General features: G+C 47.1%; 1 protein-coding gene across 7 annotated transcripts in view; it reads left to right on the top strand.

Annotated features, from left to right (window-relative positions):
* The window catches only part of NCKAP1L (NCK associated protein 1 like), a 103,404-nt gene that overhangs the window by 80,902 nt on the left and 5,553 nt on the right, over positions 1 to 16,949 (top strand). For 6 of the 7 annotated variants that reach the window (XM_028721221.2, XM_028721225.2, XM_077923745.1 and 3 more), the window contains 4 exons: positions 8,648 to 8,741; positions 12,014 to 12,130; positions 12,847 to 12,956; positions 16,696 to 16,785. In XM_028721221.2, the coding sequence (XP_028577054.2) occupies positions 8,648 to 8,741; positions 12,014 to 12,130; positions 12,847 to 12,956; positions 16,696 to 16,785 (411 nt within the window). Of the gene's footprint in view, positions 1 to 8,647; positions 8,742 to 12,013; positions 12,131 to 12,846; positions 12,957 to 16,695; positions 16,786 to 16,949 lie in introns of those variants that run through there. The other variant, XR_013391732.1, reaches the window with a different exon arrangement.

The following is a 16,949-nucleotide window of genomic DNA, read 5'->3' as shown; positions in this document are numbered from 1 at the left end:
AAGTAGCGTCTCCGCCACCATCGTTCAGCCCAGACACTGAGATCCAGTGCCAAGGGCCTTCTGGCAATTCCCTCACTGTGAAAAGTGAGGTTACAGGGAACCAGGCAGAGGGCCTTCTCGGTAGTGGCGCCCGCCCTGTGGAATGCCCTCCCATCAGACATCAAAGAGATAACCATTACCTTCTATGCTGTTACTATTTTTTTATTTTTTTTTTACATAAGTAAAAAGTGACCTTTCCCCATCTGGCATGGTGGTGTGCCTCGAGATTTTTTTCATGAAACAAGTGTGCCTTTGCCCAAAAAAGGTTGGGAAACACTGTCCTAAAGCACACAACTAAGGTACAGCTGGACCGCTCTGCATGATCTCCAGCTGCATCCCTCTTTCCTTACAAACTTAAATGTGCTCTAGTTACAAAATGATGGAAGTTCCTAAATTATGCTGAGTCCCCAGACTTTCTTCCTTGGTCTGTGACACCTCCCTCCTCCTCCTCCTCAATAAAAAGGGGTAGAGTGTGAATTGTAATTTGTTTAAAAAGTGGCACAGTGTTACAGGCCTCCTAATCAAAATGTAATAATGTTGGGATGAAGTGAATGGCACTGGGAAGCGCTATGGTGTGGAGCTTGCCAATTAAGCTTGGGTGACCTAATATGATTCCATCGGAGGCCCTGCACAGGAGTCTGGTGGATCCATTGCCTTAGGTAATTTCAGCCCAATTCTGAAGGCTCAAGGTTTAGGATTCATGCTGTGCCATCATTCCGGTTCCACATACTCTGCATGGCTGAACAGTTTACATTGAAAGCCCTTGCTTCAGATAGTAGGGAGGGGTTGGGGAGCAGAGGACATAAGCTCATCTCTCTGCATTAGTCAAACTGTTTGAGTCCTCCTCTGCCTCCATTTGAGGCAAGGGTGTATCTCTGTTCCATTTCATTTATCTATATGCCACTGTGGGGACTGGTTGTCCTCCCCTCCTAGAAGCTCTGACCTCCCATTGTGCGGAGTATCCTTTGACATGTCCAGCGGGTGGCGCTGTGGGTAAAACCTCAGCGACTAGGACTTGCCGATCGTATGGTCAGCGGTTCGAATCCCCGCGGCGGGGTGAGCTCCCGTTGTTCGGTCCCAGCTCCTGCCCACCTAGCAGTTCGAAAGCACTCTTAAGTGCAAGTAGATAAATAGGTACCGCTTTATAGCGGGAAGGTAAACGCCGTTTCCGTGTGCTGCGCTGGTGCTGGCTCGCCAGAGCAGCTTCGTCACGCTGGCCATGTGACCCGGAAGTGTCTCCGGACAGCGCTGGCCCCCGGCCTCTTAAGCGAGATGGGCGCGCAACCCCAGAGTCAGACACGACTGGCCCTATACGGGCAGGGGTACCTTTACCTTTACCTAGCAGTTGCAAGGTGCAAGTGGAACAAAGGAACATAGATGAGTGTCATATGCCAATGCTTGTCAGTCCTAGTCCAGGATTGTCTTCTCTGACTCTTGAAGGCCACAGGCAGAGGTCTCTCTCTCTGCCTGATACCTGCTATAATTTGATGACAGTGGTGTTGTCTATGAGCCAGTTTACAACAATAGGAGCTGTGTAAGGCAGCCTTCACAAACCGGGTGCCTTCAGAATGCTTTGGACTGCAGCTCTCATTGTTGAACTTGCCCTGTTTCTCCAAGGGGTGAGAAGGTCAAGGAGCACAACATTTACCAAGGTTGGATTTCCTTTGCTCAGTGCAAACTGTGCTTGAGTAAACCAATTGAAATTAATGGGCATGACTAACAGGTGGGTCTCCTCAGAGTATAAGTTGGTTGGATACAACTCCAGGAAAACAAGGACTGAGTAAAAGGCCTAGGTTTAGGGCAATCCAGGTTGCAAAACTGCAGTTCCTTTCATGGGTGAAAATTTCATGGGTAGCTTTATCTGGGCTGCTTCATGAAATTCTAGAGGTAATTGGAACCTCTGGAAATTGCAAGGAGCATTGAAGTATGTATTAAAGCTGGAGTGGGGAGCCTCACCTGTGCTCCTCTAGATGTTGTTGGACAGCATTTCCCATCAACCCTGGCCGTTGGTCATGTGGGCTCAGAAGGATGAGATTTGGACTATAGCATGCATGCTGCTGCATGCTCCTGCTACAGGCCATGCAGCTCATGCTTTATGGAGGCGCTGGATGCAGAAAAGCAACGGTATGGTTGAAAACTACTTCTTAATCATTTGCTTATGAATTTTCTACCCAGATTTCTCTTGCTGCCTTGTGTCTCGGTGTACAGGTGACCACGCCAGGAGTTCTGGCAGTTTGAATTCCCCTACTGCATTGAATATGACGTTTGCTCTGGGTCCTGCCACTAGGGGCGTCTGTTCACCAGAGTATTCGGCTCCTGTGCCATCCCTTTCCCTAAGGTCCATGAATAATCATAGTTTAGAGGTCCCGGGCCCTAAGGAAGTCAGATTACCATCCACCAGGGCCAGGGCCTTCTCAGTGATGGCTCTGACCTGGTGGAATGCTCTATCCCATGAGACTAGGGCCCTGCAGGATTTAATCTCCTTCCTGTAAGAGAGCTATTCTGCCTGGCTTTCAATTTGAATTTAGCCTGATCTTTTATTCCCCTCCCTTCCACCCCCCTCCCCTTTTTATGAAGATTACCCGCTCTGGAATCCCACAGCTAATTCTCCCCTGGCGTCCTCGCTGGCCCAAATAGGACTAATTTAGCCAGCTAGCCCTGGTGATCACCTGATTTTTATTGGATGGATTTCCCCCTAACTTTGAATTTATTGTTATTCACGCTTTTATACTGTATTTTATGCTGTTTTTTGTTGTATCACAATTACGTGTTTTAAATTTGTTGTTAGCCACCCTGAGCCTGGTTTTATGAAATGGGAATGGTGGGGTATAAATAAATTATTATTATTATTATTATTATTATTATTATTATTATTATTATTATTTATTAATTAAGCTACCTGAACAAGAGCAACAGTGAGGCCAGGATGTGTGTGGAGAATGCCCATGAGGAGGCTGATGAATTCCTAGGGAGGGCGGTTAGGGCTCTCTACATACCCAACTCCCCCCCCCCCTTTTGCAATGCAGCCTGAAAGTTAATTACAACTATTATTAGTGGTGAGGCCCTGTGGATGAATAGAGAAGACTGATTTGCAGCCCCAGCCACTTGCAGGGAAATGGTATTTTGGATTGTATCAGAGAGATGGTGAGCATCTCTCCTGAGCAGAATGACAGCAGGGGCACCAATCAGTCTCTGTCTGGAGCCTTCCAGAACAAGAGAGACACAGGCTTGTGGGAAACCAGAATGATGATCAGGTTGTTTCCTTAGGAGTTGGTTCCAGCAGACATGGAAGGCCCTTTATGCAAGACCAGGGCCAACTATTACAGGCTGTGGGGGTGGTTTGGTGGGAAGCCTCCACTGATTCCAAGCTGACTGGTGTGAGAAGGACATGGCCAAGTGACTGGAAAGAATGGGGAAGTGGAGAACCTGTGTGCTGCTGTGCAGTAGTTGAATTGTGAGAGTGGGGCAATGGAGTCTTAGCCCCCATTGGGAGGGCGTGATTTGGCTTAAACTGGAGGGAGGGAGGCAAAGGGACTTCATTAATACACACACCCCAAGTTCAAGCACTGGTGATGTGAAAAGCTCCAGGAAAAGGATGAACACAAAGTGATTAATTTTCTGTGGTTCTTAATCGCTCCTGCACATGCACAAGCCACAGCTTGGTCATCACGATTATGTATCTACAGATGCGAGCTCTCTCTCTTTGCAAGATCTGCAGTGTGCTGTGTTTAGATTAAAAAACATGGCTTCTAATGCCAGGACTCAATCCGGGGCTGTGCAAAGGAATTTTAAATAAGATATTACCTCTTTCCTTACCCCTAAGTAACTGACCTGTAGGAACCATGCATGTGCTCACACACGTATGTATGCATGCAAGGGCTTCCATGCCAAAAGGGTGTTACTTTAGGTGGGCTTGATCTTGAGGGCTACCTTCTCAGAGATTAGGCATCCCAGTGTTGTATCCAGCCTAGGGGACTTTTGGGGTATCCTGCTTTTGTCGCCCCCTGCCCAGTTTTTAACTTCCATTATTCCTACTGTCCAGTACATAGCTCCTTCCTCCTTTACAAATTCTTCTCACAAGAGCCTGCACAAAGTTCCATTACCCAAATACAGCACCACATGCATGAGGGTGTCTGATTTCTATTGCATGTTTTGTGTTTGTGCTGGAATCGAAAGAGGTTTTTTTGGAACTTGCAGTTCTGCACACCTGCTGACTTCGGGCAGCCTGCAACTGCCTAAATTTAGAATGTACTACTTGGCAACGGCTATGCTGCTTTAACTTAGAGGTGTGTGTGTTTTGCTGTTACTGACAAGGACCAGCTCCATAGTGGTGTTGCCACATCAGCATCATCTGAGGCTTCCAGGAGGCTGTATCCTTGCTGCTGTTGCAGCCTCAGGTGTCCCCAAGACGGGCTTCGCTGGCTGAGTGCAGGAATCCAGCTGAAAGGAACTGCTGCCCTTGTTGCATAGCTACATGTAGCCCTGCTTAGCTTCCCTGCAGTTCTGCTGCCACCGTCCCCTTTTCAACTGCTTAGAGACACCAGCTCCTCTCTGGGTTTCTTTCAAAGCAGCATTTCTCCAGGGGAGGCGGGCAGAGCTGGCACTGTAGGTTTCTCTTTCCCTTTGAAGAGTAAGCTTTTTCTAATGTTCCTTCCCTCCTCCACCTTTTTTGATAAAGAAAAAGCAATGGCAGCAGAGTCTCAACTGTTGCACTAATGAAAAAGGCCACGTCCCACAGAGCTTTTTAAAAGCCGTTCGTGTGCATCTTAAAGGAGTATTTCCTGGCTTATCCTGGTGTCACTAGGTGGTGCTGTTTCACACACCTCTCTTAATTCCTCATCACCATCCACACAAGCAAATGCCTTTGGGAGCAAAGACATGGGCGCTCTCACCTTTGCCTTGCCAGGCCTTAAGAAGAAGTCGGAACAGGCAAGTTCCCTCAAATGGGCTCTGGATCAAATTGGAAGGGAACCCAAGGTACTTTTGGGTGGGAGGAGCTGGGGGTTGGGGAATGATCAGTGGGAGATCTGCCCACGTAATGCCTTCTGGTTGCTTACGTGTGTGTGTGTGCGCGCGCGTGCGTGCGCACTATTTGTATACAAATAGCATTGAGGTGGACCAGCAGGGAGGGTGATGGCACTGACACTATGCAGGTTGTTGTTGCTGTTGTTAATTTGCCATGCCCTCAGGACACATTTCCTGCCACATAGGTGAAAAGTGACAGTTCAGGCCAAGCCATGCAACCTGTGCTTTGGGGAATGGGGATGCCTGCTGCATATGCATGAGATCAGAACACTGGGACCAATGCAGGTAATCAGCCACTGAGCATCTATATGGAACTGGAGCTTGCAAAGGTCTGATTTACAATGCCCAGCAGGAAGGAGACAGTGTCTCTCCTTTCTCAGTCCCCATTTTGTTTGGCTGATTCCAAAACCAAACGTGGCTAGAAGGACTTGGCCAGTCGCACATTTTGTAACCCTGCTGTGTAGGGCTAGCCTTGCTCCCCAGAAATTTGTCTTCCAGGAAGATGGAGGGACACCCAGATAGACTTGTTTTCAAGCCTCGGCAGTGAGTTTCCTTTTCTCTCGGCAGAGTTCTCTGATCACTAGCTGGAGAAGACTGAATGTGAAGCAACAGCCAGGAATTAAGAGTTAGAAAAATATTTAGAAATAAGTTGCAATGTTTAACCACAAGGGTGATTAATTGGCACAGGCTGCCCAAGGAGGGGGCTGGGTGCTCTGTCATTCACAGCCTCTTGAATCAAGATGAGAAGTGTGTTTCACAGAGATGCTTCAGATAGCACACAAGAATGGGCTCGAGGCAGCTGTAGCTGGTCGCTTCTGCTTTTAACAAGTATAAATGTTTTAAAACTTTTTCCAACCCCCAACTGCCTACTGTGCCAACTTACATGAAATCTGCAGAAGCCTTTCACGTTTAGTTAATTTCTCTTCTCTCTCCCCCCACAACTCCCTCTCTTCTGGAAGCAGCTAGAAATGCAATTCCATGTCATAGGTTTACAGGGCTAGTACTGCGGCCCAATTTATGTGATACAGGAGCAGTCATGGGCCCCACCTCCCCTGTCTCCACACATGAAGTGTGCCTGCCATGCAGCAACCGATACACACGGAGGACTGATTCACAGAGTTCTTCCTCCTTATGGAAAGGAGGTCATGCAACTTGGGTTTACACACTTGAGGGCTTCTGCATGAAGCACGTTGCATTACATGTTACATTATGTCAGTGTGCCTGCCATAAAACATGCAGAGACTCACCAGCCAAATAATTCAGCAGAACACTATTCACATCTGCAAAAGTTTTGGAGCTGTCATACTGCTTAATTTCTAACTAGAGCATATCCTGTAACTTCCTGCTGAAATCGTGCAACTTTTAATACCACAGACATTCTTTCCCCCCTCTTGGTGTGCTGCTATAGCTACTGAAGACAGCCATGATGTGGTAGCATTGGGGAAGCACCGTAGAACAGCTAATAAAGCAAAACAAATCCACCACTGGTGCACTATTATTGTGTGAAGAACATATTGCAGGATACACTTGCCTAAAAACACCAGTCTAGCGGTTCCCTTCGTGCCAGTGGTGCAGTAGGTGTTGTTGATGCATCCCACCTCCATGCCCAGAGGACTTATAAGCTATACAAAATGATTCACAGGAAAGGAGAGAGAGCACAGTAGAGATGTGCTAGAGAGAGTGATGGTGGCAAAGGGAGTAAAGGTTATTTTGGGAAGGTGAATTAAAATTCCTGAAAGGGGGATTCGGAGATTGTAGTAACATCAAGGACCTAAGCCTTCGGTTGTCTCGTTTCATGTCTCTTGTGATTTGAGTGTCAGTTCCCCAGCTTTCATATCGATCGTATTCATTGCTGCTGCTGCTGCTGCCAGGGAGAGGGAACACGAGGGAGATTTCTCTGACTGCTCAGATCCAGGGAAGCATGATAGGGGTGAAGAGCTGTCAAAAAGATCCTAGTGTGGGAGGAAGGGAGTGTCAACATGCCCGCTTCCCTAGCATTTTTCTCAGCTAGATTTTTATGTCAGCACATTTGCCTAGTGCAAAGAATTGAAGGACCCTAAATTAAGTGCCTTCTGGACAAGATCGCACCTGGCAGCTTTCTCTGACCACTGTTCAAGGCCTCTACATCTACTTATTCTTTTTACTCTTGTCCCTGGTACTTGCGGTGACTGCTGGATCCCAGCCGCCATTTTTCCTTGCAATATTGCATATGCATGCTGCATAGGCACACTTCAAAAGAAAAGTCCCAAATGGCCCCGGCCCAGAATAACACAAGGAGCATCTCCTCTCTTATGAACCACTCCATAATACAGACACTCTAGGTCTCTTCTCTTTAAGAGGTTATTCTATCTGCGACTCAGAGTGTAGCATTCTCAGTGATGACACCCCAACTTTGTAAGGAGTCCTCTAAGAAGGCTTGCCTGTGCCTGACCCTGGGGAGTTTCCCAGCCCTTGAATGGATACTTACTTAGCTTTTGAACTCTCGGGACAGCTTTTCAGCTGCCAGTGCTATTCATATTGGGTACGGCTTTTCTTAAGATGATCCTTTATGGTGTTGGTCATATTGTACTATTGTTTTATTGTGGATCTGTGTTTGGCTTGAACAGCTTTATGGTTGGAAAAGCAGCTGGCCATTGTGAAGGACCAAATCAAATAAATACATGGGTAAAGAAAAGGGAGCATAGTAGCTAGGCTCAAAACTGTGGGTCCCTAAGAGGTTTCCCTCCCCCAACCCCCATTAATAAACCAGGAATTGTGTTTCCTTGCTCCACAGTTCGTTTGATTCTTCTCAGTGGGACTGATTCCTGACACATGATATTACTTGGTGTTCCCATTCTAGAAGCCCTGATTTGGTTGTTTAGGCTGGGTACTTCTGGGCTTAGTAGGATTTGTCTCCATGTCTGTATATGCCATTGAGGCAGCAGGATGGAGCAAATGTCCTGATGGGGCTCTCATGTCTTATGTAATGTATTTACCATATCTGAAATTCTGTTAAATAGTGCAGTGTTTTTTCAGCTTGAAATTAGGTGAAATGCCATGTCTTAGCTAGCTTTGTCTCTTGCGTGAGTCCTCCTGTAAGATTTTTTGTTTGCCCTCCTTAGTAAACTAGTATAGCAGGAAAGTACAGTGGTACCTCGGGTTTAGAACTTAATTCGTTCTGGAGGTCCGTTCTTAACCTGAAACTGGTCTTAACCTGAGACACCACTTTAACTAATGGGGCCTCCCTCTGCCACCGCCGCATGATTTCTGTTCTCATCCTGAAGCAAAGTTCTTAACCCGAAGTACTATTTCTGGGTTAGCGGAGTCTGTAACCTGAAGTGTCTGTAACCCGAGGTACCACTGTACTACCCTTTCTCCATTATGTGTGCTGCCTCCTTTTTTAAGTGCACAGTTTTGTTTTATAAAACATGGAGAGAATGTAAAAGATTATATTCCCCACCTGCAGTCTTACAGTCCAGAATCCTACCACCTTATTTTTGTGCATGTGCCAACCAGGTCTGATATGTTGCAGTGAGACCAAGAGACCAAGGCCCAGCAGCAGCATTACCAACACCTGGTTCTGCCCTTTCACCCTTCTCTTTAGGTGACCTTGAGCATCTTTGAACTAGCCACAGCTGCAGGGGTCCCTTGCGACATTGACCCAGCCTTAGTATCCGCCCTTTCCAGCCTCAAGAAAGGTAAGAGCCAAGGCTTGCCCATGTTTCCATGTACTGTTGCAATAAGACTGAGCTGTAGGGCTGTAAAATGTCTTCCCTTTATCTACTAGGCAAGAGATCCCAGAAGGCAAGCATTCCTAGTATCAGGAAAGCTCCGCTTTCAAAGGAGCTGCACAGGGAATCTTGCCAGGTGGTACATCATCTCAGCACTGATAAATATTTAACTCTGTCTCTAGGAGGCTGTCACTGCTTGGATGCTGTCACGGGTTTGTTTGTGTTTTAAAAGGCCCACTCCCAGGCTTCAGCCAAGAATCTCAGCTTTCCTGAATTTTGCTTTGTGCCTTTCCCAGTTGGCAGTGGCAAGCTTTTGATCTTCCAGTACATGCACAGCCATTTGCACACCTGCATCTCACCAGTGGGCTGAATGCTATCCCCCTACCTGTATTTAATAGCTTCAGGCCACAGACACAATTGATGCAATTTGTCTTCCTCCAGAGCTTTGCTTCTCTGTGCTGCTGCTTCCTTTTCTTCACATTGGACCCGAAATCCAGATAGTTTAGGCCTAGGGTGGACTGTGGCCCTCCGCATTTCGCCTGCCAGGCCATTTTCCCCAAACCACGCCAACCTGCCCAACACCTAATATCATATGTGATGTCTAGTATGCAGCAGGTAGAGATGCAGTTGGGCAAAGCAGGATTGAACTCATTGTGTGTCAGCTGATGCACAGTAAGTTCAATCTTGCTTAGCCGCTCTCTCCCCAGTGACCTAGTGCCTGGGATTGCTCAAGGCCTGCACAAGGATAACGTCATGCTGGTACCATCTGCCAAAACCCAGGGGTGGGGAATCTGGTTGGCCTATTGGGTAATTGGCAGGTGGGTGGCCCTGCCCATCTATCAAAATTGGCCTGTGAGGTGAAGGTGGGAGAATCTGGCTCACTGGGCCAAATAAGTGTCTCGGCCCTGGTTTTGGCAGATGGCATCTGTGTGTGACATTGTCCTCCTAATGGCATTGAGGCCTTGAATAATCCCAAGTGACTGTAGCAGCTAAAGCTCCTCTTCTGGAACCTAGAAATCTGTCCTTCTCTTAAAATAGCAGACCAGAATCAGAGGAAGCCGTCTTATACTGAGTCAGACCATTAGCCTGTCTAGCTCAGTACTGTCTGCAGCCATTGTGCAGGGGCCTCCGGGTTTCAGACCAAAGTCTTTGCCAGACTTACTTAGAGATGCCAGGTATTGAACTCAAGACCTTCTGCAGGTGAAGTGTGGCCTTTTCCTGAGCTTCTCTGATGAGATAGCCTGTGCTCCATTGCCTTCAGGGCAACCGTCTCTTCTTCCTTCACCACAACATGGACAAGAGACATAGAAACCCAGAGTGGAGCTCAGACAAGGACTTGGGAGACCAGTGTTCAAATACCCACTTGGCCATGAAGCTCATTGGGTAACCTTGGACCTGTTCCCAGCTTGTAAGCGGGTTGTTGTGAGGATAGAATGGAGAGGGAGAGAGCCATCTAAGACACCTTGAGCTCATTGGAGAAAAGGTGGGAATATGAATGCAGGAATAAACAAACAAGCTTGCCACCTCAAGAGCCCTAGGAGCACCAGAGCACAGCTAGCCAGCCATAGCTTTGCTGGGGTTATATTGGCAGCAGCAATAATAGTGGCCCATGTGCCCCAGTCTAGCCCTTCCCTCTCTACCCTTTTGAGACTCTTGTTGGTACCTGAGCCTCTTAAAAAATTTCTCCAGCCCCTGCCCCATAACTTTCTTGTCTAAATCAGTGCCATTTTTCATGCATCAGAATGCAGCTGTGTTTCTTCCCAGCATGGCGGCAAAGCAAAGAACAGCAGTAGCTTAATCTCCCTGTTTTAACTGACACTGGGACTTGAGATCATGGGGGTTTGAGGCTTCCATTCTTTAGTTCACTCTCAACTCCAGTCTTTGGTTGCTTGTAGTTTCTGCTTTCACTCCTCTTCTCTTCCCAGCTTTGCATCTACAATCACTAAGGATCATAGAATTGTAGAATTGGAAGGGACCCTGAGATCATCTAGTCCAACCCCCTGCGATGCAGGAATCTCAACTAGAGCATCCCTGACACATGGCCATTCAACCCCTGCTTAAAAACCTTCAAGGAAAGAGAGTCCCCACCTCTCATGGGAGTCTGTTCCAGAGTTTTGTTTTTAGCTGGGGCAAAACCAACCAAGCAATTGCCTCCCTGCAGTGCTGGCCTCAAACTGAGCCTGTGCCATTCCCTAACATGCTCTAGGACCAGCTGGGGGGGGGGGGGCACATTTCCATGTCCGAATCCTTTTGAGAGCTGCAGGCATGCTATGAGTGGGGCTACAATCAAAAGTGGGATTAGTAATGGATATGACCTGTAACTTTTTGAAGCCAGGGAAAAGGCAGAGTCCACAAATAGGAACATCTCTCCATCCAGGCAAGTGAGAAGCATTTTCACAGCTCAAGGAGCCATTCCAAGAAGGCAAAATACTCAAGGAGGACTGGGGGGAGGGGCGGGGCCTGGGGGAGAGTCTGGAGGGCTGAAAAGAGATGCCAGGAGGGGGCACATTTCTAACCTTGGCCTGAGTCTCCCTTCTGTAGAACCTGTCTTGGTAAAGGAGGTTTTTCACAAGGCTGGCCAGCCTCTCAAAAATCTTGCTTACTATTTTTCTTGCTGCCTTGGGAGGCCATAGTTCTGTGGCTGCATCTAGTCTACCTCTTAGTCACTGGCTACATTTCCAGGGCAATTGTTGTACAATAGCTCCCCCCGCCCCTCCTGCCCCACCAGCCCCAGGCTTCTCTCCATGCGAGAGGGCTGCTGTCAAAGAGGAGTGCTGTCCTGATCCTCCCTGGCTGGAAGAGGGGTGGGCTGGCGTTTCTTAGGCTCTGAATCCAAGCAAGTCAGACGCAGACGCTCAATGGTCCAAGCTGCTGGGAGCGCCTGGCTGTCTAAGGTGCAGTAGTCCAGTCCCTGCACACACCCACACCCACACACCACTGCCAGTGCTGAACTTTTTCTCTTAGTTTCTTCTTCCATGTCTCACCGACACACGTGTCGATTCAAGCGGAGCCAAGCCGTGTCAGTTCTGTTCAGCTCACCAGCTCCATCCATCAGATAATTTATTGGCCTGTCACAGCTGCTATAATTCTAAAAAACCACCACCCTTTTTTCTGCTAGGGGTTTTTTTTTTTTTTTTTTTTTGGTCAAGTCTGTTGAGCAGGCGAGCTGGGGGGAGAGAGGAACCAGGCTTATTACTGAAATCTCTTCCTATACGTCATTCCTTTTGCCTCCCTGATAGACAGCTCTTCCACAGAGGAGGACTACAAGGCTGCCTGCTTGCTGCTGGTCTTCGTAGCTGTGTCTCTGCCGCTGCTGGCCACGGACCCTTCCTCAGTCTACACCACCGAGATAGACGGTAAGAAGCAAGGTGCAGGCTTACAGCTCCCTCCCCAAACCTCCTGTATTGATCCACTCGCTCATGGAAAATCTTCAAGGCAGAGATGCCTGCCAAGTATTAGTCACAGTGACTGCAGGCGGTGATAGCTTCCTGCTCAGCACCTCCTTTTGCTTAGTGATTTGCGATATAATGCTATCATTGTCTGTATCTCTATGGAGGCCGGCATTTCATCACAAAGAAGAACTCAGGATAAGGCTATGCAAGATAAAAGGGCAGGGCAGGAAGTAGGTGTGTCCCTCATCCTAATTCAGGGGTAGCCCACGAGTGAACTTCAGACATCTTTGGGCCACAGCTCCAATCAGCCAGCATGGCTGCATTTTGCACCACTTTAAGTTTCTGGACCATCTTTAAAGATAGCTCCACACACTACAGTTTATAGCAGCCCAGACTGATGTTTCAAAAGCATAGGTACCAAGAACATTTAATAGGAGCCACACAGGAAAGTGGGAGAGGTGAAAACCTGAATGTAACAGGGAGAAAAGGGATCTGGTTTGCGTCAGTCCATTCTGTTGTGTGTGTTCTTATATAATACTACCTTCAAGGCAGTGCTTAACTGAGAGGGGTCAAGGCTCGCACTTACCTCCATAGACAAGTGCCAGTCTCCAGGTCCATTTAGCTGCTCAAAAAGTTTGGAATTGGTGTAAGTTTCTTCCCTCCCCCGTGTGTGCACATAGGCTTCATCAACAACATCCACTGCCTAGCCAAAGCCATCATCCAAGTATCGGCTGCCCTCTTTACAATCTACAACAAGAACATTGAGACTCATCTCAAGGAATTCCTGATGGTAAGTGAAGCTCTTGATTTTCTCTGGGTGATAACGTGCATTGAACACCACCATGTAGAGCTTGGGGGGCCCTGCCTAGCTGGGGTTATCTATCCACAGACAAACCCTTCAACCTTGATCAGTATAATACTGCTTGTAAATATGAGACGTGCTGTATAAACAAAGACAAAAGTAGTAAGCAAGGAGAGAAGCTTGTGTAGCATAACAGTTAAAAGAATGGACTATGTTAGAAACTGCTGATTCGAGTCTCAGCTTAATTGCAAACTCCTTTGCAGTACCATCCTGTAACATGTCTACACAGAAGTAAGGCCCATTGTGCTCAATGGCACACACTCCCAGGGAAGTGGATATGAGATTGCAGTCTTAAACAAGCCTCAGCATTCTCATCTGCAGTATTAAGGGGGCAATACTGGCACGCGGGTGGCGCTGTGGGTTAAACCACTGAGCCTAGGGCTTGCCGATCAGAAGGTCGGCAGTTCGAATCCCTGTGACGGGGTGAGCTCCTGTTGTTCGGTCCCAGCTCCTGCCAACTTAGCAGTTCGAAAGCATGTCAAAGTGCAAGTAGATAAATAGGTACCACTCCGGCAGGAAAGTAAACGGCGTTTCCATGCGCTGCTCTGGTTCGCCAGAAGCGGCTTAGTCCTGCTGGCCACATGACCCGGAAGCTGTACGCCGGTTCCCTCGGCCAATAAAGCGAGATGAACACTGCAACCCCAGAGTCAGTCATGACTGGACCTAATGGTCAGGGGTCTCTACTTTTACCTTTATTCATACTGGACTACCTCACGGTGCTGTTGTAAGGATTAATATGGTAATACAGGTGAAATGCTTTGAACACTGAACATCTGAATGTGTTATATAATTGCCTGTTTGTTGTTGTTAACAAAAGCTGCCACCTTCATCTCCAGCGCATGCTCCTGTGCAGGCTGGAACTCTGTGTCATGTGAACTAAACTTAAAAATCAGATGCAAGGATTTCTTTCATACTGTAAGATCTGTCTCTTTTTTATCGGGCTTTGAAAAGCACTCACCCTGGGACTGCATGATAAAACTGTTGCTTGCCTGGTTTTTGAGAGTCCTGATAAGGGGAGCATTTACAACAGATGCCTTCTGCTGTTCTGAACAAATGCTCAGGAATGTGCCATTCAGCTAAATAGGCTGCATTTGTGGTACAGGTGGTATACTAGATGATCCCCCCCACCTGTCTTTTTCAATGCCCTAATAATAAGACAAAGATATTTCCTTGCTTTTGCTGTTCAGCTTACTGAAAATTGAAATTTTGCTTGCTAGTGAGGAGTTGTTGATTACTGAGAAGCAGTTTCTTTTTAATTTCATTTTCATTTGCTGAAGAAACACTGAGACTATGTGGACTTATACATGGTGGGCAGATCTGAAGTCTCCTGGTTGATTTTAATTATACAATATTCTTCCAGTGTGGTCACCATGCAAATGTTACATATGGGTCTGATTGTGGTGTGTGTGTCTGAAAATCCCTTGCCACTCACCTGTCACATCTGCTGGGGTCTTGACAGACCATTCTTCGCTTCCCCTTTGGCCTGCTGGAAACCCCACGTGGGCATTGCCACAGCCAGACACAAAGCTTGTTGCCTTCTTATCCTTGCAAGGAGGGTCTCAAGCCTCTTGCCTCCTCTTGGCCAGAAACAGAGAATGCCCATAATCTGGGCTGCCACTTGGTGCAAAAGGAAAAAGGGAAAAAGCAGTCTGCGAATTCACAGGTGTGACCAAATTATCTACTTAGGATTTTTCCAGAGTTGGCAGACAACTCATACATTGCTCCCAGGAGCACTGAGACGCCAGATTGAATATGATTGCAATTTACTGCTGGCTCCTCCATGGACTTTAACTGCCTGTGTGCTCAATTGGGGATGGATCCCAAGGCCTTGCAGATGCCAACAGATAGCTTTCTTCCTGCTAACATTTAAGGCTGCTCGTGTATCACACAACTGTATTATCCCATGGCTGGCAGTGTGAGAAGAGTCAATCCCGCTGGCTGTGGGTGATGGATAGAGGGACCGCTAAGCATGATCACTTTCTTATTTCTGGCCTGTAGGAGTTGGTATGATTTATCTGTTGATTAGCTGCAATGGCAGTTCATGTTTCCGGCACCATCACACCAGGTGAAACGTTTCCTTTCAGCTCATTTCAGCAGAGATCCCATAGTGGGCAGTCAGGTGCATTGGAAGTTAGTGGACTGGCACCTGGATAATGTCACCACCCCTCTCCCCCAGCAAGCAGAAATTCAACAAGGATAGCTTTTCCCATGACCTGGAGGTGAAAGGATGGAGAAGCATTTCGCTGTTTGAATTTCTGCCTGTTGTGTAGATCTATCAGAACAGGAATGGCAAAAAATACTTGGAAGAGATGTTCTTTTTGCAACCAGCTCTGGCATATAGAATTAGATGTGCTCCTGCTGAGATTGTGAACCAATTAAAGATACCCTAGCTTTTAACTTGAGCTGATTAAATTTACATATTGCACAAAAGAAAGGTGCTTTTATGAAGATTCTGAAGAAAAACGACAGTTTCTGTTTGGCATGTAATACACTGGTTTTTTTTTAAAGGGTTCTTTGTTTTAAAGAAAGAAAAGCCATTTTCATTATTTTAATCACATCTGGTGGGATGGTGAGGCATATGCACCTTGACCCTCTTTGGTTGCTTCATTTGACTGCTGTTTGTTTTAAATCTGTTTTTTAAATCAGCTCATCTGGTAGTCATAGGTGACCCAGAACTGCATGCAGGCAAGAGAGAGGGCTGGCAGAAGACAGGTCCACTCCATTTCAGCTCTGCCAGACTGTTTGGTTTCCATCTTAGCTGTGGAGGAAGAAAAGTCTCTTCCACCACCACAAGCAGGGAAAGCACAATGTGCTGTCAGAGGCAGAACGGAGTGATCCATTCCTCACCCACCAACCCCTTGGCTAGGAGTAAGCACCCACTTTTTTTACTTGCCTAGAAGGCTAGCAGCCTGTGTTTTCATGCTGGCTGTAGAGGAGGGGCCTTTGCAAAGCCAAGCATGCTACTAGCAGCTGCCCCCCATCAAGTAAAACAATAGAAATACTTAACTAATTGACCAGTTACGTGAGTTCTGCTCCCCCCCCCCCCCCCGAAAAGTCCTGCTCTCTAACAAAAATCCTGGCTGTGCCCATGCTGTTTCTCAAGTTGCTTTACCACACGTGGAATTAATTTTTTTCCTAGTGGGGAGAAAAACAGATTGAGGAAGGCAATTTTGAGCAGGAAAAAAATGGCTCTAGGGGTTAAGCATCTAATCTCAATACTTTTGGTCTTCCTCTTTTTTGAATGCAGCCTCCCCCACTGCTTTCCATTAAAAGATTTTTTTTTTAAAAAAGTGGTTGCCTGCAACTCTGCTAGCTTATGTTAGAGAACACAAACATTTCTTCCTTTGTTTAAGAAAGGGTTGTTAGAAGGGCACAAAGCCTGGAGACTTCTCCAATTTAACCAGTATGCTTTTTCAACCTACAAGTAAAACTCTGATTAATTGTACCCGTTAAATTTATTATGTATTATTTATTTATTATATGTATTATATCCCACTCTTCTTCCCAAAGGAGCCCAGGGCAGCAAACATCAGTGATAAAACAGTAAAAAAAAATTCTTTAAAGTGATTCCACTGCAGATGAAAACTGGAAAGATTTTCCACCTCTAGCTGCTGTTGACCACAGGCGGTTTGACTTGGCTTTTGTTGTCTTTTTCCTGTCTTCCTAGCTGGCCTCTGTTAGCCTCTTACAGCTGGGACAAGAAGCTGACCGGCTGAAAACCAAGAACAAGGAATCCATCTCACTCCTCATGCACTTGGTCAGTATCCTATAGGGGAAGGAGTTTGAACAGGATGGGGGCTTCCTCTGGACACTGGCGGAGGAAGGCAGGTGCGGGGGGTGCAGGGCGCACTGGGTGTCAGCTGTGAGGGCGGGAGACATCGCCACACTACCCCCCCACTTGCTGTGCAGGGGGCGAGCCGC

This window comes from Podarcis muralis, chromosome 2 (assembly GCF_964188315.1).
Source record: "Podarcis muralis chromosome 2, rPodMur119.hap1.1, whole genome shotgun sequence".
Classification (NCBI taxonomy): Eukaryota; Metazoa; Chordata; class Lepidosauria; order Squamata; family Lacertidae; genus Podarcis; species Podarcis muralis.
The sequence above is the reverse complement of the archived record's forward strand: the minus strand, read 5'-3'. Positions and strand labels throughout refer to the sequence as shown.